Source organism: Anoplopoma fimbria, chromosome 10 (genome assembly GCF_027596085.1).
Source record: "Anoplopoma fimbria isolate UVic2021 breed Golden Eagle Sablefish chromosome 10, Afim_UVic_2022, whole genome shotgun sequence".
NCBI classification, from domain to species: domain Eukaryota; kingdom Metazoa; phylum Chordata; class Actinopteri; order Perciformes; family Anoplopomatidae; genus Anoplopoma; species Anoplopoma fimbria.
Window position 1 is genome coordinate 17,228,624 of NC_072458.1, and position 25,539 is coordinate 17,254,162.

Sequence of the window (25,539 nt, forward strand, 5' to 3'; positions counted from 1 at the left end):
ATCCCCGGATACCCACAAGCCCCGTGTCTGGGTTTCATCGCATTCAGTCATCTTGAAAGTCTCGTTCCAGTGCTGGCATGCAGCCTTTTTAGTGTGAAACAATAGCAACAGTAATTACAGACACTACCGCTGTGACAATGAGACTCATCCACCGTCCTCTTAAGCATTCAGATCAGCCTCCAAAAGAAAGAAGGCAGTGGAGACAAATCTGAGGAACTGTGTTCTCTTTCAAGCAACATGTGAAGGGGAAAAAAAACACATTTCCACGTTTGTGTGATCTGACATAAACGGATGCTTTGAGGAGAGCGTCGTCCTCGTCCTTTTGTGCGCCGCACACAATAGCAATTGTGTTTGTTTTTTTAAATCCGAGGCGCATTATGCGGCTTTTCATCGTCTCTTAAATGCAGTGAAGGGAGATCTATTGCCGCGTAAACACAAAGAGAGAAGGCAATTGAACCTGTGGAGACAACATTGACAGCCAAAACAATACATGCTAGCGCGACCTTTGACCTTCATCGCGCTGTCTGACTATTTCTGGAGTTCATTCTCCTTGCTGTAAGGCTTCTCGCCTTTGCGTATTTTAGAAAACCATCTGTCACTGTCCTGTCTCTCATTTTAAAAGTGCACAGGCAGCAGAGGGAGTACAGTATATTGATAAGAAACACAGCGCAGAGTGCAGAAAAGGGTCAAACAGTGAATCACTGGAGCTTATCAGCCACTCATAAAACACAGTAACTAGATGTGACATAGCTTATAAAGCGCCACGTGCAGATTAAGTGCGTCGGTCCCTCGATCAATGGATCATCAAGACTCTCCAATTAAAGAGGTGGCTGAATCCTAGAGGCTGTGTTTGGTGGTAATGATAAAAAAGTCCATTAAAGTTGCTAATTAAATGATAAGCGTAAATTAAAATACAGGTCAAGCGGATGAACTGTGTTTTGTTTTTTTTACACAGCAGTGTCTTCTGGTCGGTATTGGCGGAGGTGGTGTATGGGGGGACTTCTACAACTCTTCCATCAAAAACTCATAAGTTCTTGAAAATAGTTTTGCAGAGTATAACGTAGGCCATATATGGAGCTGGAGCTCTGTAAAATGGGGGGTTTGAGAAAATATTAAACCCGGGGCCATGTCTACAACCATGGACAGATTGGGAGATGATGAGATCCTGGAAACAGACATGTAAAAGGCCCTTTTTGTTCATTTTGAGTCTACTTGTGGTCGATTTTTTATTATCTTTTCGGTCATTTTGTGTCTTCTTGTTGCTACTATGACTTTTGTGGTAATGTTGAGTCTACTTGTGGTAATTTTGAGTCTATTTGTGGTAATATTAACTATCTGTGGTCATTTTGAGTGTCGTAGCTGCCCCTTTGACTCTTTTTTTGGTCTTTTCTCAATTTTCATGGTCGCGTTGACTCTTTTTATAGCATTTATTTGCATATCTTTGTGGTAAGACGCCAAAGGTCTCTTGGTCGACCTTTGGCGTCTCTTTTTGGTCACCTTGACTCTCTTTGTGGTCACTTTGCATCTCTTGGTGGACTTTCTTTGTCTTTTTGGTGGTCTTGAGTGTCTTTGTTTTTTCTTTGACTCCCTTTGTTGTACATTTTGACTCTCTGGTGTCATTTTGACTCCCTTTGTTGTACATTTTGACTCTCTGGTGTCATTTTGACTCTCTGGTGTCATTTTGACTCTTTGTTGTCATGAGGTGTGACAAAAAAATCCCCCCAAAAAGCCATGGTTGTTAAGCAACAACATATTTTATTTACTTTCCTGTTTTATACACTATTTAGAAAATAAAACACATTGAATAAATACAAATTTAGAAAGCGACTGAATTTTCGCCGTACTCTCACAGCAACAGGCGGTTGTTCTTACGGAGCTCTCTCTCTCTCAAGAGAGTAGCGGAGGGATTTGCGTTGCAGAATCCATCCTAAAGCAGACTTGGGCCACACACTGCAATGAAACACTTAAGACTGGGCATGCAGATGCTGAAGAGGTCCCCATTTACAGACACAGAGAGAATGGATTGGCACATTGATAAGACGTTGAGAACATCTAGAAACACCCGGGGGGAAGGAGGAAAAAAACATCTATATACACAGAAAATAAATAAAGAGAAAGTAGGTCCAAGACAACTCTACTGTACACATATGTCCATCGGGTTCCTTTTCACCATCAGTTTACCTTCAATCCTCAGCCTCACCCACGATAAAGTTCAAATATAGTACAGTACGACATGGGATGTTCACCAACAGCAGATTGCACCATTTACAGTGTTACAAACAAACACAAAATATCACCCAGTGGTTGGCATCAACTGTAGTTCCCGTTCAGTGTTTGTTCATTGTAAGGCAGGATACAGCTGAGCTCTTTGAACCCTGTCGTTGAGGTGGATGACAGGTAGTCCGGCTGTCTTGACAGCGGTCGAGTATAAAATGAACTCTAGTCCTGTAACGTGTCCTCTGGTTTGGCAGATGTACTGTAAAGTTGGCACAAACGAGCACAGGTTGGATCAGAGCGCCGAGGAAAAGCAAAAAGGGTGTCAGTAGTATGTTACATGTTGTCCAGTGAGCTTTCTCAATGAGTCCTTATGGCAGACAGTGTTTCATCCAGGCATGGCGAAGAAGACGACCAAAGCTGTGTACATGGACTACGGAGGCAGGAGCACAGATCCAGGAAACTGGATCCAGGATCCAGACCTTTTCCTCGAAGAGGAGGAGAAGTGAGGGATTGGTGCTATCTGACTTCCAAGCAGTCCAGGTACTCCTGGGCCAGGTCATAGCAGAAACGATACTGCTCCTAAAACAAGCACAGACAATGACCGGGATTATTTTCCATATCAACAGTTACAAAATTGCATGAACAACAACGTTTTCCTGGGATTTTCCCATATTGTGGGAAATAATTTGTTTTAATATTCAGTACAATCAAGAAAGACATTTAGTGATCAAATATTGTGATTTACTCTTTGGTGTGCCCACATTTGCTCAACCGCTGAATTGATCCAGGTAAAAGGATTAATATAAGTATTTGTCTTATTGTCCCATGTGCACACTACAGCCTGGAATGAATTTCTCCTACTAACGCAGGGTTTCTTCAGGGTTCACCTGTACTAAAAATGATATATTCCCATTTTGAGCTCCCTAGCTACTCTAGCTGGCAGTAGTGATGGTGCACACGCAATCACATTCACAAACATTTTACAACTAACATAATTGCCCCAGACAAGCAGGAGCAAATAAATACTTTTCCAAATTTAAAGACTTTTTAGCACCCTCCAAGGCCTTTTTTTGAGAGAACTGATTCCAAAGACTTTTAAGACTTTTAATGGGGTTTTCACAAGTTGTGTCTAAAAATGCGTGGGAAAACACCAGCCGCTCCGCTTTCATCCTTTTGAATCCAATGTGTTTGGGAAGTTGCACTCCTGTCAAGCCTGCTGTTACTAATCAGCCAAAACCTGTGCCCTGTGATGGCGATGATTATGTAACTTAGCAGGAAGCTTCACTTTCTAAACTTAACAAAGTCCTGCTCGACTTGTCAGTGGAAAGAGGCATCAAATTGGCTGACCTTTCAACCGGATGTTGTGACTTCCTTGGAGGAAAAGGGTGAAGCGAGTCCTGTGGAGCTGATTGGATAGTTCTCGTCACATGACCTTGTGTTCGCTTGCTGCATTAGAAAATGTTGTGATTTTTCCAATCTCGGTGGGCAATGGACGCGCCCCAAAAAATAGGTGCTTAACAGCGACAGTGTCACTTTTGCTTTTGCGTGTGCCTTCAGCTGGTCTCCATTGAAAAGAATGGATTTGTGTGTGCTAAAGATGCAACATGTGAACAGCCCCTCAATGGTAAATGGACCGCATTTGTATAGCGCCTTTCCACTTACCGGACAAAGCTTTTACAATTTGCCTTTCATTCACCCATTCAAACACACATACATTTTCCTGTCAGTACTGTGTATATCCAAAGCCTGATATATTAAAATTGCGTATAAACTATTCTGGTAAAAAGTGCACAAAATGTTTAATAATTTTCTGCTAGAAATAGTAATGACTGCTAAAAGCTCTGGTTCCCAGCTGTTTAAGGATATAATTATATCAAATATTTCCACTGGTTGCCTGGCAACCTTCGACTGGGGATAATACTTAAGAAAGTCAGTTGTGTTTATGATAAAAAAAAAATATATAGAGATTCAATAAATTATATACAATATTCTGATAAGTCAGTTTCAGAGGGTCATAGTGGCAGATTTAGTTATCTTTGGACAAAGATGTGCAAGCTGTTTCCTCCTGCTTACAGTCTTTGCAAAAGCTATAGTTTCATATTTAGCAGGCAAACACACAAGTGGTAGTAAGTTAGTAGATGTACGTTTTCTGAAAATGTTTAAACTTTTCCCTTTTAAGACTTCTCAATTTGTGCTACTTTGAGAAAATGTGCGCCCACTTGCTTTCCTTTAATTTGTATGCAATATGCTGCATCTAAAATGATATTCCCTTTCAGTCTAAACACACTTTCACTGTGGACTATTCCATTTATGCAGTTTTTCTAAATATTTCTATCCAAACATATGCTTCAGAATTCTGCTTTATTTGACAGAGATATTTGTAACTTGTATAACAAAAAGGTATGTTTAAAAGCTTTCCTTTGAAACTCTATAGACTAAGTTCATCAGACAACAGGTGCTTTTTTGTAATGTTAGTTTAGCCTGACTTTTTTGACTTCTTATGAAACACAAAAAAATATCTATATACATATAATATACATATTTATGGAAAAAGGTCCCTTTAATTTCTCTGTCTTCCTGCAGAGCAGTTTTCCACTGTAATCCCTTGCGGAGGCAGGAACATAGTATGATATAATATATTGCTGTAAAGAGAGATTATGATCCCCGCTTGCTCACCATTGTCTCCACCATGTTTGGCTTCGAGTTGCGCAGCGTTTTGGCAGCAAAGAACACGTCCACCATGCTGTGATGACGAATCATTTCCAGGATCATGGTGCTGGCACAGAAGGTACCGCTTCGGCCACCGCCATTCCTGCTCCAGAAAGATCGAAACAAAGACGCAGACACAAACACACAGAAAAGAAGCATAAAGACATGAGTGACCTAATAAAGATGTGGTACAGCATCCCAGACAGCCTCTCAGAGGGGGTGGTACAGAGTGAAATGTCACAGTTAGACTGAACACAGATCAAGCATGCTGTCAGAAAAAGGCCAACTAGCAGACTTGCAAGATGAATATCTGTGAAAAAGTTCTCATTAAAATACAGGAGCGGGAACTTAATCAGATTTGAGACAGCTAACACGCAGCCTGACCTCCAGAGATCAAAGGGACCTGAAATGGAGATGAGGGACAAATGTAATGGAAGGCAGGCAGCAGCAGTCAAGCAGCTAGTGTAAAGACACCAACACTTAGAAAGTTTGCACACTTTTCAGAGTGATTAAGTCTCATTAAATGTGACAATGTCTTTAATAACTGGTAGGTAGGTGAATAATATAAATGCTGAGTGGCATCTTAATCAGCCTTCAACGGAGAGTCAGAGGGCGGGGAAAATGAGCCGAACAGCGGAATGGGTCTAAACGCTCGTCCGTCACTCCCCGTTGCTAGGAGACCTGGAGCTGCCACCTGCTCTCCTCCCAGCAAACTAGCATAACTAGCATCCTAGCAGTGGTGAGTGAGGCAGAGGGATAGTGGGGTGTGCTAGCTAGCTAATTATTGTATCTTTTGTGGTCTGTTAAAAAGTGAATTTAACGTATTCAGTGGTAGCAAACGCAAAAACAGGCTACTAGTTCACCAGTCACCAAAACTGGAAAAGCAAACATTTTTTAAACCAATGAAATGACACATACATGGTAGGCCACACCAGAAATGAACCACCTGAAAGTTCACTGAGAAGCGGTCCAGAGACCATCCCTTCCAGGCAAAACCAGAGAGTGGTTGAGAATCCGGCACTTTACAAATCCAAGCGAAATGCACCAAGTTGGTAAAAACTCCAGAGTTTGTTCAACTGGACTAAACAAGGCTGGTGTGAACGCACCCTGAAAGTTGTTTCTAATGCATTTCCATTCAGACAAGAATAACATTTATGAAGAGACTTTGAGTTCATGCTAGTTTTGAATGTCACATCAACATCACATGACCATAGTCTGCAGCCTAAGTCTACAAAACACACACATGTACGGTGCAGATGTATGTTAGATTACTCACAGGCAGTGGACGATGGTGCGTCCCTCTCCACACTCCATTTGCCAGTTGTGAACCTGGGCCAAAAGGCTGAGGAAGGCCTTCTTGGAGTCGGGCACGTCTCGGTATGGGGACCAGCGCAGGAACTGGAAGTGACGCACCACAAGCTGGCCTTCTTGAAGCTTTAGACAGCAAGAGTTTAGAGAGGGATGAAGAAGTGAGAAGGGCTTTATTTTTATTCCAATATAAGACATCATATATGCATTTAACCCACCGCACACACTCAACACATTACAAACTCATTCAAACAGCTATCTGATTTTCAGCCGGGGGGGGGGATTCTGTCAACAATTTGAAACCTGCTTGAGTTCAACTGTGGAGCTCCAGTTCTTTACTTCTAATTGGCTGTTAAAGTTGCAGAGTGCTGTAACCTACCACATTAAAGTGAGACATTATTAAAATGAATTTAAACCGAGACCATGCCATCAAAATGATCAACACTGCATTTTTAATGAAGTGTCTAGGACTGTCGCTGAATGGTGAAGCCGAAGTAGAAATGCAACCCTTCTGCTCCTTTCTGTATTGTTTACAGCCATGCTTACATCAGCTAGCAGTCTTCTTTGTTTTCTACCTTTGGGTGGCATGTTACTAAGTATCTGAGCACAGAATAGCGTACATGTGTGTCTTGGTGTATGCGCATAAGATACAGAACAATAGAACCCAGTTTGATAGCACTACTAGTGGTCAAAAACTCCACATGGTACCTTTAATTTGGAGGAACACAAAAAATAACAATACCACTGGTGTGAGGGAGAAGCTATTAATCATCTCAACAGTTATCACAGTACATTATTGGTTGGCAAGCACGCTAATCGTAGCAGCTTTGTTGTATCTACTGGACAATTGGTAGAATACCTTCGTGGGACAGAGGCTATCGGTGTCTCGCTCTGTGGTGCCTGTCTCCTCGGGGTCCTGCAGAGAGCCATGCGGGAAAAGTTTCTGACATGCTGCCAAGATATTTGAGGGGCTGGGTAGGAGTGGGAAGGTGACGGGGGGCACTGACAGGGGAGGTTTAGGCAAACTAAAGGGGTCAGGTAAGGTGGAGGGTTTGTCAACTACAGGAAGCTTCACAACAAGGACACATCTGCTCAACGAGCTGCATGAAGCATCTACAGGAGACTGCTGAGCACCTACTCGGGTCAAAGGATGGGAGCTGAAAGTGTTTCCAAGTGGGAACAGGAGCTAAGCTAAACCACTCAGACAACACCCAGACATGGGTACACACACACACACACACACACACACACACACACACACACACACACACACACACACACACACACACACACACACACACACACACACACACACACACACACACACAGAGAGACTCACAACCCATAAACACAATCAGCAACACGAAAAAACATACTGAAATACTGAAAATGGTTAAAAAAAAACTGCTTCAGTAAGTGTAGACAGTAAAAACATGGGGTCTAATAAATAAAGGTTCTGTTTGTTTCGATATCACATCATTTCTCATACAGAAGTTGATCTGCTTATTAAGTCCTGGGACTATATGTGGCTAATAACATCACCATACTATTGATACAGTTGTTTTTCTGAGAGCATGATTATTACGCTGCAAATCATTCCAACTACCGGGAACAACAAATGCCAGCTGGGACCGAGGTCACCATTCTGAATCATTATATTAGTATCAGGCTTCATTAACCCTCTTAAAATAAATGCATTGATTTAGTGCCAGGAAATGCCTCCTGCAGCAATGCAGAGCTTGAGCCTGGGTCTCTGCTTGAGCAAGTGTTTTTTGCCCCAATCCATCATTTAAGCAGAAACATGTCATTTGATAAGAAAATTTAACATTTAAACAGCAATTTTTCCATTAACTCTGTCAAACTGCCATATCAAGGCAACTTAGAGTGATTCAGAGTTTACACTTGTTTGTGCTGTGAAGACAGCAACATGAAGGCAATTACATGCTCTCATTAAATTAATTTTAGGGGAAATAAGTTGGACAATGTGGAGAAAATAAACAAGTGTCATAAGGAAAACTTAGAAAACTTGACATATGGTCAGCCTTTCACCGTGCACTGCTGTCATCAAGAGCTCGGTTGAGTGAAACTGTGAAACTCTACAATCAACAATGACACTCAAGACTGTCACGCTTTTTAATGCACACACCTGCTTTCAGGCTTTTCAAGACTCAAGCTTGCCAAACAAATTTAAGCTTGATTTAAGTGTGGAAAAAGCCCCAATGTAGGAACGCCAAGCTTTTTAAAAGGTTTGAGCCTCAACATTGATTTATAAACCTGTTTAATTATCTAATTCAATTGTTAATACTGTTGTATTTTCTGAATATAGTGGCTTTGCAGTCTTTTTGGCACTGTTTTTTTCACACAATTATTTTTGCCATGTGGGACATATTGTAGACGACTGAAATTCCTAATATCTTGTACTTGTAATTATAATTAAAAAGCCGTCATGAAAAGTTTTCCCACATGGCTGCCTGTATTTTTAGTATTGGCGTGATGTTAATTGTCCAGATACTGTGCTTTGGCATCTATAAAGCTGATATTATCACAACAAATGTTTGTCCTGAGTAATGAGTGAAATTATCAGTTGCAAACCTTAAATCATTTTTCTTCTCACCCCAGCCAAGATAACTGGTAACACAGCCAACTTATTCACAGCAATTATTGTCTAACTGTGTGTTCAGTCAGAACATTAGGTAAATTTAGAGGCGACATGATTGCACACAATGGAAACTTACAGTTCATGTTCCAGTTGTGCCTCTAATTGGGTTCACACCTCTTGCATTCTTTTTTTGGATTGCAAAAATTTCTCCTGGCATGTATTTTGACAACAGGTGGCTTTTGATTAACAAGAGATATAATTAAATACACTAATCGGGTCTACACATGATCTTCATAAGTCGGACCGTGGGAGTCTTCTTGTTGTGGATCCACCTACCCGAGTGATGTTCTGAACCCGGAAGAGACGGATGATTACGTCATCGTCGGCCGTTCTGGACAGAAGCTCCACCGTCATTGGCCCAAACTGCTGCAAACCAGGCTCAGGCCAATACTGCAGACAAGGCTGAGGAGAGGAGAGGAGAGGAGAGGAGAGGAGTGGAGTGGAGAGGAGGTAACAAGTCATTAGCTCACTCTTGCTTGAGGCAGTACAAATCATTATGTCAGCAGCCAGTGATGGTGAGGCCCAGTAACAAGACACCTGAGTATTGACAGCAGACACAATTAGCCTAAATGACAATGATTGTCTACAAATAGCAACGGTAAATTAAATGAGCAAAAAAAACAGGAACAATCCTTCACATAATCCGTGTTCACCTAGTTTGAATTATTCATGAGTCGAAAGAAATCATTACCATTAGCACATTATAAATTAATGGAGAAGGAGACCTTGGCTATGCCTGGGAGAGATAAACAGGAAGTTAGCCGAGAGGTTGGCGCGCGCAAGAGCCAAGGTCTCCCATCACCGTTGATGGGAGACCCCCCCCCCCCAGCCAATAGCGGAGTAAAAAACACACAGGGGAGCCGTGTTGACACGCTGACGAGCTCTGCAGTGACTTTGGGGTTGAGGGGACCCCTGGAGTAGGAAGTGATAATGGCATTTCACAATGACATAAGGGCATTAACAGGTGACATTGGGCAGGAGGGGAGATAAATATTTATACATTCAGACAGGAGACAGGCAGCTCCAACTCAGGAGGGCAAACTGAGTGTGTATGTGTGTGTTGGAGAGTGAACTGTTAATCCACTGTGGCGAGAGGCAGGAAGGCAGAAGAAGAATGAAAAGAGTGACAGAGGAAGAGGGACAGGTTTCCGCTGACAGGCACGGAGGAAATGTTGAGCAGGAATCCAACATGACACGGTGACAGAGCGACGATAGGGAGACGGCAGAACAAACCCACGCGTGAGCAAAAGTGTGGGGAAACGATAAGAACACGCTAATGCCATGACAGGCCGTGTAAATTAAACGGGCGGCCTGAACGCCGGATTGAAGCTTTGGCGTCAGAGCACCAGTTGAAAGGCCAGACATGTGATGACCCGTCCTCCCTTTTCTGTCTTATCTGACGGGAAGGGGCGATAGGGATGGCATGTTGTCACTACACAGGACAATATAAAAAGTCATGTTTAACTATGAATTTAAAATCAGATGATTTTTTTTTCTTCCAAATTCATAAGCTTTAAGCTAAGATTTTACTTGCGATAATAAGTAGTGGCAGAAGAAATTCAGCAAAAATCTGACAATGTCACTAGCATTAATCATTATTTTTCTGACATATTATAAAACTATACACTAAAAGTGGAAATATTCAATATTTGCACCATCATTTTTTATTTATTTTTTATAGTTAGGTTTCCTGGATCGAGGGGGTAGAAAACATGTTGAGAATGACATGTTGCATCAGTGTCATAATGGCTTATATAAAAAATTACAAGTTGTTAGATAGTTAATTGCTGGTAACGAGAAAAATAACTTGGTTTATCGTATGCAACACTCGGACGGCAGACTTCTCTCATTCTAACACGACATGGAGTTTCAGTAAGAAATGGCAGCTACTAATTGATAAAGCTTCACAGTGTCGGTCCGCACCATATAAATGGAATTCTATTTCTATGGTCCTTACTTTTACACCCCCGCATGTTTGGTCTGACAGTAATGAACAAAGCCTTTCAGCACTAGAACTAGCTTAAAGTTAAATGGGGTCCAGAGGACTCCTGAGTCACTGAGACTTAGTCACACTTATTAATGTGTGTCATCGGGTCAGTATTTTATGAATATAAAATGATAACAAACTTCTTTTAAGGACTTATTGGGCTCACCAACAATGGGGGAAAAAATCAATTACACCAGAGATGACAGTTTGTACTTTATGAAAAATACGGCTTCAAGAGCCGACGAACTTGAGATATCTCAGCTGTCTGTCAAACTATTCATCAAGTTTGACCCCAATTTGATTAACAGTTAACAAGCGCACATTAAATAATCCCCAACTGCAATTAAAGCTGGTTTCATATCAAGTACATTTGGTGCATACTTTAATGTTTGGAATTAATTCAATTGACTGTGCTTTATGGGCATGATTGTAAGAGATAAATCATTTCATAATGAGATTATACAGAAAAAGTGTGCATTTGATTTGTTGCTGAAACATATCACATGCTGCATGTCTTGTCTGTCTGTCTATCTCTAATTCAAATGAATCAATTTTCTCATGCTCCTGTGTAACTCCGAGTGGGTTCATTCATAAAGCATGATGTCATCCATAGCAAATGGGTCAACTAGGCCCCTTCTCTTAGCTAAGGAGTTCTCTTTGTTCTTCACTAAAAGTGTCTCTCAGCAGCTTTGTGAATAGGTCTTAAGTGGAAACTCTTCAGTGCCTCTAGGAGGACTCCTGGTTTTAAGATAAACGCCTTTTTTCGGAATACAGCCCCAGAAATCTTATGTTAATTCAGAACCTCATATGAGGTGAATGCGCCGTAAACGGGCAAAACTTTACTCATACGAAACTATCACTGCAGGACTTATTAAGAATAATTTATCAGCTACACAGGATCATGAGAACAGACTGTGCTTGTACCACAATTAATATGAATTGACATTTAATTAATTAAACCTAAATTAAACTTTAATTAATGAATGATTTTTCCAGTGTCCAATGATTATCTTTTTTTCCCCACATTGATTGGCGAATTAAGCTCATAAGGTCCACGTCAGACGGAGGTGAAGGGCGGCTGTGGCGTGGCGTGGTGGAGAGCAAGGTAGTTCTCCAATCAGAGGATCGGTGGTTCGATACCCGGCCTCGGCAGTCGATGTGTCCTTGGGCAAGACACTTAATCCCAAATTGCTCCCGAAGGCTTGCCATCGGTGTGGACTGGATGTTGCATGAATGTTAGTTAGAGTCTGATGGTGGCACCTTGCATGGTAGCCTGTCATCAGTGTGTGAATGGGTGAATGATATGTGATAAGCGTCTGCTAAATGACTGTAATGTGCTTTGATTGTTCGAGCAGGGAAACAGGTGTAGTCTGCTTTCTACACATCAACGATGGAGCTCCTCATTTTTTAGATTCCTTTCCATTTTTGAGATTCCTTAGGAGACAGCCTGACACCTTTTGAGGGTTTTACATTGCTTTTTGTCTCTATACTATACTTCTGCTCTGGGTTTCAGCTTACTGCCTTACAGTGTTTGGAACTGGAGGGGAATTGGCTCCGACACTCTACACTCCCCATATCTTCTTATATATGGAGTACATTTCTCAGAGGAAAAGCTGCTCTGGTGACAAAAGTGAAACCTTAGTAAGCTGAATAAATATGAACAAGTCAGAATAAATGAAAAAGGCTTGAAATGTATCACTACTATATGATAATACTTTTGAAACAAACAAAGAGTAACGAGAATTTTTTGTCCTTAAAAATAGGGTCATATATCACAAAATGTTAGGAAACACTCCTCTAATATTATACTGTGGTGCTATCTTTTTAATTTGAGTTTTTGTAAACAGCACTAATCTAAATCCACATCAAATCCAGCTGTGATGCAGATGCTGTTAAGCATAGGGGTTTAAAAGTTACCCATGGATAAATTACAAGTAGGAAGCTGATAAGATAGAAGTTAATAATGAAAAGACTTATACTCCCAAGTCATGTGTCGATAATTAAATCTCCAGCTGGTTAAGTAGCCCCTCTCCTCTTACCCAGGCAGAGTTGGATTGGTTGAGCTGGTTTAGCATCACCACAGAGGTGCAGCCATAGTCGTACAGGAGCCTCCAGAAGTCAGTGGTGGTGCCGGGCAGCGGGTGCGGTGTCACAACAAAGGCGGCGGGCCGGAGGAAGCTGTCGGCGAGCGCTGCGTTGATGTAGTTGCTGCTTTCTCCCTCGGTGGTGACGAGGAAGGCCAGGGAGCGGTCCGGAGGCAGGACGTCCATACTGCGGTTCTTCTCGCGGTTCCTGGGCATCAGAGAAATGCTGCACTCCTCCACATCCAGGTGAGGGGTCACCGAGTTCAGAGTCTGAGGAAGGATGAGGAGGAGGAGGAGGAGCGGCGAAGTGAAGGAGAAAAGAGAGTGTGCAGAGAAGATAATTAAAAAGGGTTGGCGTGTGTGTTTGACAATGTGCTCGGATTCTAGATGCCGAGATAAAAACGAACGACTGAAAATAAAGATTGCGATAAGAGGAGACAGACGCAGCGGAACATAAATTGGATCAAAGAGAGATGGACAGAGGCAAAGAAAAAATATTCAGTCAATACTTGACAAGCACAACTATCTCCAATCATCTCCGGGAAACTTTAAAAACACATTAATTATGCGTCAAAATCCCCACAAGGCTTAATGGATAAAAACACACTTAGCACAATCTTATGCATTATGAATAAGCATATAATGAAGCAATGGAAATTGAAATGAACCGATTATCTAACTTGCTTCATATTGTGAATGACTCCCCATTGGTTTAGACAAAATGAATAGAACATTCAAGCTCATAACTGGAATATTGCATCTAGACTGCAGGTCCCAATTATGAGCGGTTGTCTTATTGGACGACTCATATGAGCAGCACTGAGAGAGGGTAATTGTGTTGCACGTGGAAAGGAAAAATATATATAATTATTTTGGCCAAAGGTCACCAATCAATAACATAATTATTACTGGTATTAACAGGACAAGGCAATACCATTACACAAAAGACAAATACACTTTCTTAGTTGCAATCTAAAACTTTTCTGCTGAGCAAAAGGTTCTTTATGTTTAATGTATACTGATTAGAAAAGCAGCCTTGGTGGCAATCACTCTCATGCTGACTATTCATTTATTTTTAACAAGCCGTGCATATTTCTCACCAAAGACCTGCAGTGCAAGACAAAGTGTGTTTATTTAGAAGGGCAAATGTAAAAGCGAGTGAGGTCCGGGACATTAATAATTTGTTGTATATTTTTGAGGGTCCACCACAGTCATCTTTTAAAGATTTACAGCACACAGTAGTAAGAGTAGAGAACATTGAAGTCATAACTATTTAGTTCAAATGCAAAATACCATTTGCAGTGGATTATTAATGTTGTCCTTAAAAGGTAGATTTGGGGGAAATCTGACCCTGAACTGTAAATCAAAACCTACGCCACGGGCATCTCCAGTGCCAATCTTCTGTCCACTAAAAACCCAGCTATAGACTGGCACTGGAAGCCAACTGTGCTTAGACTTGCTTGTTATTCAGTCTCAATAGGCCTCGGTATCATTTCTCTACCTTATTAAGGGGCAGTGCCAATATACTGCAGTCTTTTCACATCAGAGCAGTCACACAGGTAGTGATTGTATTCGGCCATGTTTGTAGTTTTGAGCATTGAAATCAGTGAGTGTTTTTCTGCACGCTGTGTGAAAGGTGAATTGAGTTGTGGAGACATTACTACAAGTACAACTCTGGTTGTCCTGCCACATTTTTTTGAGGTTTGAACATTTCTTTTTCAACTATGGGTGTCCGCGACTAAGATCTTACAGTCAAATCTGATTTGTCAAGTCTTGCCAAATCCTGTTTTGTTTTATTTACTCATTGATCAGCCTCTGCCTAAACTTTATATATCTCAAGAAAAACATTAAAAACATCAAAGTATTGGTTGAAATACATGTGACTATTACTTATCTGTCGTTTCAGAATAATGGGCTGCACTTTTTGTTGTGTGTAGGGTCTGTGTGTGTGTAGATGCGGCGTAAGTGCTTAACTGTTCGACAGACACGGTTTCTTAGTCTGCTTGCTTTTCGCGGTTGTTAATATAACTTTCCGCCATTATTCCATTTTCCCCATTGTAGCATACCCCAGATTTAAGGGAGACTACAGGGAAATAAGGGACACTCAACGAGAGAACGACAACTGTTTCAATGTGCTTCCCCCATCGTATTTTACAGAATTGTTCATAAACTCAAACTAGCGCTCTGATTGGGCTACGTTCTTATGCGAGTGCTCTGATTCATACATTTATTCTTTGATTTTGAAAATATCGCCAAGATGCTGCTATGATGGTCCCATAAAAACGGATAGTGCAACATTTTTTCCACCCTTTTATGAGATAGATAGGGCTGAGGCTAATTTTTTTATACCAAAAAAGGCTTTGTGTCACAATTTATTGGGATAAACCAAGAAATGATACGTAAAATCAGACATTACGCACCTCCATATAGACAGAATGGAATGATCTTTTGTTTCAAAATGTTTTTCCAACTGCAACAATTAGACTTGGACATTTCTAGTCGAATCAATCGTAGATAGAATCATCGAGATGACTATTCGCGGTCACCCTTAATTTAAAAATGTACTTTTTTTGTTTTTTACTCTCGATGAACAGAGACTTTAGCTTTAAGGTTGAGTGTGATCACTCAAAATCCACCTTACAGACACTAATACAAAGTTAAATACAAGTCATGTGTTTCTGTGCATTACCTGAAACTCCTCTCTGAGCTGCGAGGTGTTGCTCTGAGAGTCAACCTTCAACATCTCCTTATAGGTTAGGGCAAACTCGTTAACCGGAATGGCAGTCTCTCCACACAGACAGGCCTCCAGAATGGCGTCATGGATGAACACATACTGCTCCTGAGAGACGGACAGCGGGGAAAAACATTAACAAATTTACAAAGTCACACAAAACCCCCACTGCACTTATGAGCCTCCTGTTAATTGGCCACTTGTGAAGAACAATGCTGAATTTAATAACTGCTGTCGAATATTGACTAATAGTCACCATGCCCACTCTTTGGCATTGTTCCAATACAGAAATGTGTCTATTAATGGAGTAAAAAGTGCAGAAAACACACATCAGAGGAGCGACAACACTGCCCACACACAATAGTTAAATACCGTCATGAGCTGTGCAATTAACGACGAAACTCTGAAATTTGTTTTGACACTATACCAAGCAAAAGACCAAAGAGCCGAGGATACATTAATAATAACAGGCATAAAAATGTCCCCCTTACAACTTATTTATAATTTTGAATGTGTTCCGTAATTGGTAGACGAGCTCTAGCTGAAAGTGAAAAGATGAAATTAAGAGCGGGATGGATTCCATTGGTATTTACTGTATTGTCTCTACACCAAGACTTGTCAATAAAAGAACATTTAAAAAAATATTTTACAAGCTTTAAATATTATTTTTACTCTAGTAATTACTGTATTTTGTTCTGGTTTGTTTATTTGAAGATTGGGAGTTAACACTCAGTAGACTCTGAATAGAATAACTGGCAATTGTGTGTTTAATAACACAATTAAGGCGAGTATCTTATATGAGTTCATCCTTGTCTTTAAGAAGTATCATGATGTAGCTTTAAGTATTTGCAATTTCATCTTTCATCTAACTTCTAAACTTACTGGAGTATTTTTACACGTTAAATACTTCCTCTACCCCTGCCAATGGTTGTATGAATGCTGTTTCAGAGGCTTTTCCAGCCTGAAAAGATTCCACTGCGAACATTCATTATAAATAATAAGCGATGAAAGAATGTGGGCGACCAACAGTTCTGTATTTCCAAGATCAAACTTGTGAGCTTCTGGTTAACAGTGTCAGCCTCTCTTACCACCTTCCTGCCCTCCCACTCACTTCAGTCTGGATCATGTTGATGCGTCGGGAGCACAGAGTCTTGACGCAATTGTAGATGTCCACCACTCCTTCACACTCAGCCATATCCAGCATGACATCCAGCACAATGTAGCAGCCGGTCCTGCCTGCCCCCATACTGGTGCAGAGGAGAGAGGGGAGAAGGGTCAACCAGCCTGAATGAAACACTGTTATGGAAAAGTCTCAGCAGGGAGCCTTTAATAATGATTGAGATACTCTGCCAAAACTCAAGTATAATGAGGGTCTTTGTTATGGAAAGAAATGAAGCAAATACAGTGAGCATAATGTTCATAAAATAATCTAAGTTATAGTTCATAGAGTACTTAAATACGATCGATGTACTGGCTTATGCCTTCCATTTCTTGGTCTTTCACTGCGACAAAGGCATGTCTGGGACTGTGTGAATACCTCAGCCATCATTCACACAAGTGGGATACTTATAAACTGAAACAAATCTAAAATCCAGCAACACAAACTAGATTCTTAACCTTTACATTTTGATGTAATTTCTCAAAAAAGTTTAAAAGGCTTTCATTGTCAATAAGGCTGTTTTTAATCATAACCTGTATGGTTCAATTCAAAATAGGTCACTTTGGTTCATTCAGGCTGATGTGAAAGCCCAACTCAGACAACCTTGAGTGTGTCTGAGACACTGAGAGACGACCTTGAGTGTGTCTGAGACAACCTTGAGTGTGTCTGAGACGACCTTGAGTGTGTCTGAGACAACCTTGAGTGTGTCTGAGACGACCTTGAGTGTGTCTGAGACGACCTTGAGTGTGTCTCTACACCGTTTTCAGACCTATAGTTAATTTTCTCTGGTCTGAATCAGCTGACTAGTTTGTAAACCTAAAACGTTATCTTTGGTTAAGTTTCACATGGAAAAAAATTCAAGAAATCCAAAGTGCATTACAGCATTTCAAGAGCCGTTTGTGTTTTTCTGTTTCTCCTGCTTTTTTTTCTCCTTTGTTTGTTTTTTAAATGATCGAACAAAGGAGCTGTCACACATGACCTTTTGGTTGATTCGGTCGGGACCAAGGGAGAAAAAAAAGTGTGGTCTGGTGTGGTTAAAGTTCACACTGGCTTCACCCCCCCCCCCCCCAATATGGGTCAAACTAATACAAATTTGATATATTTATTTTTTATAAACTTTTACAAGATATTGTAGGTCCATTTGCTTTATGACCACAAAGGAACCACATCCCTTGTAAGTTGACCAAGACCCTCCTTTTAAAGTGGTCTTGGGTCAGATTGTTTTGTCCGCACCAGAGTTCCATTCATAGCTTTTGCAGCATTCAAAGCAAACTGTACTAAATGGTAAGCATAGTTTGTTGAACCCAACCAAACAGGTGAGAAATCACCATGAAACAAATTGATCAGATACTATGGTGACAGAGAAAAGGGAGACACAGTTCAAGGAGCCCTTCTGGACTTCAACCAGGAACATTGACGTTAAGTTCACCACACTTTTATTATCACTTATTTTACTTTTTGGGCTGTCTGGTGGAGTAGAGGCGTGAACCGATGACTGGCAGTGTGTGTGTTTCTCTATAATAGAAAAAAAAAAAGAGGCAGTATTCTGTCAGGGGGTATCAAAAAAATATGTTTCCATTACATTTCCTATTGGACAAATTCTACACCTCAACCAAGCAAATATATGTCATTATTTTTTCCATGGTTCTGGTGCTTTTTAATGCAAAAACTTAAAATGCACATATTAACAAGTGTAAGGCAATATCATACAGGGAACTAAAAAAGAAAAATTCACAAAGGCTGACATTATCCTAGATTGTCAACAATCCAACTGCCTACGTCTTTGTGAATTTCTTGCTGGTCATGTTTAAAACACAACATCCTGTCCTTTTTCATTTTTGGTATTTGTTTTTAGCACTTTTGTGCTCTCCACCTACACATATACACAGCCAACAGGATGGAAGTTATTTTGAGAAATGTGGATAATCACAAACTGAAACAGGAATAAACAAAGCAAATTAAGTGTGGGTTGGAAAATCAAAGAAATATATTATTTAAGAGTAGATGAATACCTGCGTCTGTAATTATTTGATGCACATACACCTGCTAGAGTGGGAAGGTCATTATCAGTGTTTAAAGTGATGAGTTACCTGCAGTGGACCACCACAGGCCCACCGTCAGGAGGTGTCGAGGCCTTGACCCGGCGCAGGAAAGCCAGCAGGCCGGTAGCGTGGTACGGCACCCCGTGCTCAGGCCAGGAGGTGAAGTGGAACTGGCACACCTCATGTTTGGCAGGGTAACCTCTCTAGAAGAAACATCAGGCAAATCTAATGAGATGCTTTGAGTATAAGGGGAATATTTAGAGAGAGAGAGATCTCACAAATAGGAAACAATTCAACAAACCTGAAGCTGAATGAGAAATGCATTAGTATACGACTTAGAGGCTAAACCGAGAGTTGAGATAAAAAAAAGAAATGCGAGTATGACTCACCCTCTCCATGGCGAAGGTGCGCACAGTGTACTCTGCCAGTGTTTCTGTCTTCAGTAGCGTTATCTTAATGTCACCATAGAGCTCAGTGTCATCAGGCCAATACTTACAGCACTTCATCTGGATAAACAACAAACAGCAAAAGTTCAGAGAGGTTCACGCACACATAAACAGCGGCTTTATCTCGACAACCAACCAACATTCACGGCACTAGACACTGAGATTTCAACAAGCAGACAAATTGCAATGCTTTAATCCTGTTGTGACCTTTTTCTACATATTTGGACTTTACCACAGTTGTTCCATTAATCTCCAACATTTGACACATAAAAAGACACCAAGGTTAGATAAGACATTTTTTGATTTGATGTCTAGAGGCATTTCCCTCCTCTTGGAGATAGAACTTACTGATGGTGTTATTTTCTTCCTCGATGTCCCGAACATCATTGCACTTTTAAGTTTTTTAAGTGAATGGCTGTTTCATATTTCCGTTGCTGCAGAGTGTTTTTTTGGCATATTTTCTTCTACTGCTGGTAGCGTGGTGTCAACATTTTCTACTACTTCAGGCTGTGAACCCATTTTATGATTATTTTTCTCACCTACAAAGCCTGGAAAATATGTTTCTAAGCAACCAAATTACACATCACTAAATTCTGTGTCTTGTTATTTAAAAAAAAATGGCAACTAGCTACTAAGAACTTAGGAAGGACTGTACAGACAAACGTATGATTTTCAAAAAGCCACAATGTTCATTCATATACATCAAAGCCTTGACCTTGGAGCAGAGCCACCAAAGCAAAGGGTGATCACTCATGACAAGACAGCAACAGCCATTTCCTCCCACAACACAGAACGCAGGAGCTCTTCTGATATATAGTGAGCTCCAGAAATATATATCCCCTCCATCCATCTTCACAGGTGGCTGGAGAGGTCACAGGACAAAAGGGGAGGGAAAACTCACCCTGCCCACTTCCACCAGCTTGGTGATCATGACAATACTGAAGCAGTTCTCCTGCCAAACCATCCGCCAGAAGTCATAGATCATCTCCTGCTTGGGGCCTGCAGAGGAGGAGATATACAGTAGAGGTATAAGGTAAAGAAGTGTGTGTGTGTGTGGGGGGGGAATCGAGGAGAGAAGGTGGAGGAAGAGAAAGAGAGGAGGATAAAGAGGGCGGAAGGATGAGCCATAAGTCAGAGAAAATAGCAGCAATAACCATCAATGTAGAGGCGCCGTGTATTCCATGGCAGGAAATAGAGTAACAATGTGTCATTGGTGAACTATTGCCTGCGCCGTGTTCTCCTAATACTACAGAGAAATGTCATTTCAATACACCCACAAATCCTCAGCTATTGTGCAAACAAGCTCCTGTATTGCCTTTCCTGGGCACCGGTGGCAGACACAAATCACAGCCCTGTGGTAGAAGATGACACTTTCATTGATTTAATTACGCTTTGGCGTTGATAATATCACGAGGTCCTCCCCCGTACTGACTCCTCTGCCAAACGCACTCTGCACTGTCTTTTAGTGAAGAAGATGTCTATTCATTTCACCCACGCAGTTTGTTTAATAGGAATATTATCTTGTCTCTTGTAACTGACCTGGATGACTGCACCTTATGATCCTTTCTATATGCTGATAAAGTAGTATATCTCAGCTGTGTATACACACACATATATATATATATATATATTTAATAAGGGTAATTTATACGGCACATCCTAATTCCGGTTAAGCGTGGGGCAATTTGACTTTCATTTGTCTAATATTGGATCTGGCTCCCAATCATTTCAATCAAAGTAAATTTAAGGATGCATTTCCTGTTTGGCAGAGATCTTGTAACCTGGAAAAGAAAAACGGTAAAGGGCAGGCCTTATCAAAAAATACCATGAACCATCTCTCAATCAAACTCTCACCGAAGACAGTAAAAAGAAAAAGAAGGAAAACATATTTTCGGGTTGAGAAAAGCCTTCATTGTTGTTCTTTGCTCTTCTTTCAAAGAAGAAATATTCTCCAGTTCTGATATAACTGAACCTGTAACATTTCACCAAGCATCTTTCATAGGATTTTCTGACAATAAATAAGTAAAACCAGCCTTATCCATTAAAGCCAACCCTGTAGTAAACAGGTTGCCAGTAGAGATGTTTGAGTGATCTTATTGAATTTTTTGGGTCCTAGTTAAGATATAATTGGAAAGAGCTGAAGCCGTCGAATGGCTTTACAGGAAGTTTAGCAAAAAGGAGCATTGCTGTAATCCAGCCTGCCGATGACAAAGGCATGAACAAATGTGTCACAATCTGACTGGGATGAAAAGAATTATCCTTCATTTAAGTTAAACAAAAAGGAAGCAACACTAAGACACCACTGTGTCTGCACAGATAAACAAACATGAGAAGTACAGCAGTGTTCTTTTCACTGCTTTTTCTTCCAGTAGTCTTAACAAGATCAATCAAAGAGTGTGGGCACTTGACTACAAGCTCCAGGGTAAAGACCTGCGCAGTCCGTGAAACAACAGGCGCAGGAGGAGAAATAACCTTACTTGCCTTTAAAAAAACAAAACAACAACAGGGCATGTGCAGAGCCTTCCTTTCAAAAGAGCCAGATACTGGTCTTTACTGTAGTTGACCCTATGTGAGCCAGCCTGTGTACATTTTAATGTGAACACGTGGGCAGCTACTTTAACCGATGTTTTTCCTCCTCTTCACAGGGTTATTCACAGCTCCATTGTCAGCAATCACTGTGTTGGTTTTCTATGCGTATTAGTGATATCAGATGTTAATTTTTTCAGCTGCAGCAGGAGATGCCCACTAATGCATCGCCAGAGGACAGGGTAGTCAGCCGAGAGGCAGATGATGTGTGATACCAGCGGCCAGGGGCGAATCTGTATGCATAGCACAACATGCTGCCGCTTTGGACTTCGGGCTTTTCAGAGTGCGCTTGGCATTTTCTCCTCCTCGTCCGCCTCCGCCTCACCCACCTCCTCCCTCTTCCTCATCTCTGGACATAATAGAGACTTAGCCCAGAGCACCTGCTGCCTGCTGCACAAGCACAGCTGCCTTAAGGCTCATTGAAAATACAACAAATCAACCTCAACCTGCGGTGACAGTGGTGTGAGGGGCGAGTGACAGCTTTAATGATGCAGTGTGTGTACTGTATGGTGGCGATGTGTGTACGTCAGTGGACGTGCAGACACGTCTCATGTGTCTTAGAGTGAAGGTAATGAATTGGAATTATTGTGGCATCGATAACACATTGTACTGTCCTCCACCAAAGTAATTGTGTAGTAGACTAATGCTTTATTCACATGGAATCAGGTAGACTGCAAACTCGATTTCATGTTAGTGGACCAAAGCAGGACAATAACATTAGGTGAGGACTGCAGAGAAAACATGCACCAGTTATTGACTGAGTTTGCTAGCTACAGTAACCTACCAACAGCCCCTTTTTGGGATAAAAAAATGCCACTGGAGAAAACACTAACTAACTTGTAGAAACACTGTCTCCATCCATGTGTACATTTGCTGCAACAGTGCAGTGTTTACACAGGATGCGTTCAGGCACAGTATAGAGTGTAATTATGCACTTCAGAAAATTGAAGCTTTGGGTTGCTTCTAAGGACACGTAGCGTAACAGCATGTCTACACAGAAGACATTTTTCAATCGTCCGTCTGACAGAAGAGATTATTTGAGCTTCTAACATGTGTAGTTATTATGTTGTTTTTATGTGCAAAACTGCAGTTAAAGGCTACCGAAACAAGGATAACCTATACTTTATACTGTACATCCCGACTGTGACGTGACGCACATGCAACACCACCTGTGCAGACAATATACAGTACAATATGTCTATAGCAATATTTTAAACTTACCGTGTGATACTAGAATTTCAAATACAGTATGTGTGAAACAATCTGAGGGAATTTATTCAGTGTTTACCGTCCTAAATAATATGGTTTATCTGTGACAGCTTGCAGTAAGTGTGGCACTTAACTCTGTAGAGTAGCATAGTTAACAGCCCTTTTTTGTCCTGGACTTTGACAGGACAGGATAACAGGATATCTATAATGCTATTGTTCTTTGCAAATTTCCACGCTGCGGGACTAATAAAGGATTATCTTATCTTATCTTATTCCAATTGTATGCATAACATCAGGCTATTTTACATTTTGTATGTACATAGATAGCTACTGTCCACTCTGTCTTTGTGCATTGTATATTCTTCTTTTCATAATAGAATGAAAATGCAAACAGTTGTAGGTACTTTTAGGCAGTATTTTTTGGCATCGGTAACAAGTAAATATGTAAAATGTATGTTTTCTTTCAAAATAATAAGCAGTATTTTATTAAATGAATCAAAGAAACTTTAACATTTTGTTAGCTTTAGTTAGAGTATGAGTCAAATTTCATCCAATGCTTCTACTTGAATTGCACTCATGGCACTCTTTCCACCTCTGCAAGAGTGCATCTCTTGTATGCAGAAAGACAAAATATGAAAAAGAGAGAGAGAGATTTTTCGGAGGTTACTTTTGTGAAGCGGTAGAGCTGAGACCAAAGTGAGAGATGGAAAGAAAATCAGAGGGGGATTACGAAGTGAAAAACATATTCACTGAATAAATAGGATCAGAGCTGGGTGAGAATAAAGAGAATGTCTCTCTTTCTCTCTCAGTCTCTCTCTTTCTCTCTCTCTCTCTCTCTCTCGCTGTGTGTGTGCATGTGACGCTTGGGAATATAGCTTACATAGTGTATCAAAATGACATCAGAGAGATAGTGCACCGCACATGCAGATGGCGGGGAGGAGAGACGCAGCAGAACTTCACAGAGAGCGACAGTAGGTAGTGTAACAGTGCAGACTGACTGACAGTTACAGTTGATTGTTATGGGAGTGTTTCTCACAGGAGGAGGAAAGTGATGCTTTATGGTGGAAATCCAGATGTGAGCATGAGGCAATGCAGGCTCCTTGCTGTTTACACATTCATAATTCAGTGAAGCCATTTCAATATTGCCAGCTGGGCTGCTATGTAAAGAACGCCGCAAACAAACGCAAACATTAGCACTCAAAACACCGCTGCCGGGCATTTTACACTCACCTTGTGTGGCGATGAAGTGATTGGATCGCTGGTAACCCTGTGTGACAGAGAGAGTGAGAGAAATGGTGGAGAAGAGAAGGAAAAAAGAGATGGGTGGGAGTTAATAATAAAGAGTGTATGATGAAGTGAGACTCAGGCACTTCCAACTTTCATTTCACCCCTCCCATCCATTCTCTTTCTCCATTTTCAGCATCATATCATCTCTTATTCATCTCAGCGCCAGGTTTGATGTCAGCGCTTTCTGCTCTGCTTTCCAGCGGACAATTAGCACGTTTGACCGTCCAAATTCTTTGCACTGTTTAGGCTCCGAGTTTGGGTGGAGGATGACACCCTGAATTATAATGCAGACAGAGATGGGCATTAATTCAAGTTTTGTCTGTCTATCTGTGAGCCAGGTCATTACATGCAGGGTAGAGGGAGCTATGTTTCAAAGGCGATCTGGCGTGCGGTGCTTTTTTGTGCATGCAGCCAGGGCCGCTAATCAAAAGGTAGATTGACAGGTGAGGGATCCGCGGCTCTGGGAGTAATTCTACCTCAGTGACACTGACTGATCTGGCTGTCTCCTCTCCGCTCAGCTTGTCATTAGTGCAGTTATGATACAGTGTGCACGGTCTGGCCATTAGTGGCGCCCTGGCCATCCACCAGGCAAACCCTGTGTGGTGAATGCAAAGCAGCCAAGCATGATAGATCCCCAAGAATTAAGATTAGTGCGCCCTCTCATCAATCTAGAGTAAATTGATTCCTACTGTTGTATAGGTTGAACATTTGTACAAATACTGTACAGACGCCCCAACACACACCAACCCCACCACACACACACACACATACACTGATATACATAATATTTAGCCAGGCAGGCACACAAATTACATTCCATAACTGTCATGCCACAGAGGGAAGTTGAGATGGATGGCCATCGCTATGAAAGAGTGCAGCGACCCTCATTCCCATGAGCTTCCATTGCTGAGTTTCCCTGAGCCGACCAGTTTCCTGTCTGTCACCTTGGCAACCACATTTTCCAACAGCAGACGGCCAGAAATAACATCAAGCAATGTCAGTTCACAATGGATTGAAAAAGAGAAAGAAAAAGAAAAGAAAAACAAGAACATGCAGAGTAATTTGAGACGTGGAAAGCTTATCAATACCATCCAAACGACAGGATAAACAACTTG

General features: G+C 41.2%; 1 protein-coding gene across 1 annotated transcript in view; it reads right to left on the reverse strand.

The window, feature by feature from the left end:
- Positions 1 to 1,830: 1,830 nt before the first annotated feature.
- Positions 1,831 to 25,539, reverse strand: part of ptprua (protein tyrosine phosphatase receptor type Ua) — a 174,574-nt gene continuing 150,865 nt past the window's right edge. Inside the window, exons 20-30 of the mRNA XM_054606668.1 lie at positions 24,368 to 24,404; positions 20,244 to 20,341; positions 19,286 to 19,402; positions 18,945 to 19,099; positions 16,807 to 16,942; positions 15,654 to 15,803; positions 12,920 to 13,234; positions 9,170 to 9,295; positions 6,203 to 6,360; positions 4,894 to 5,029; positions 1,831 to 2,796 (exon numbers count right to left, since the gene is read on the reverse strand). Of these exons, the coding sequence (XP_054462643.1) occupies positions 2,734 to 2,796; positions 4,894 to 5,029; positions 6,203 to 6,360; positions 9,170 to 9,295; positions 12,920 to 13,234; positions 15,654 to 15,803; positions 16,807 to 16,942; positions 18,945 to 19,099; positions 19,286 to 19,402; positions 20,244 to 20,341; positions 24,368 to 24,404 (1,491 nt within the window). The 3' untranslated portion in view covers positions 1,831 to 2,733. The remainder of the gene's footprint in view (positions 2,797 to 4,893; positions 5,030 to 6,202; positions 6,361 to 9,169; positions 9,296 to 12,919; positions 13,235 to 15,653; positions 15,804 to 16,806; positions 16,943 to 18,944; positions 19,100 to 19,285; positions 19,403 to 20,243; positions 20,342 to 24,367; positions 24,405 to 25,539) is intronic.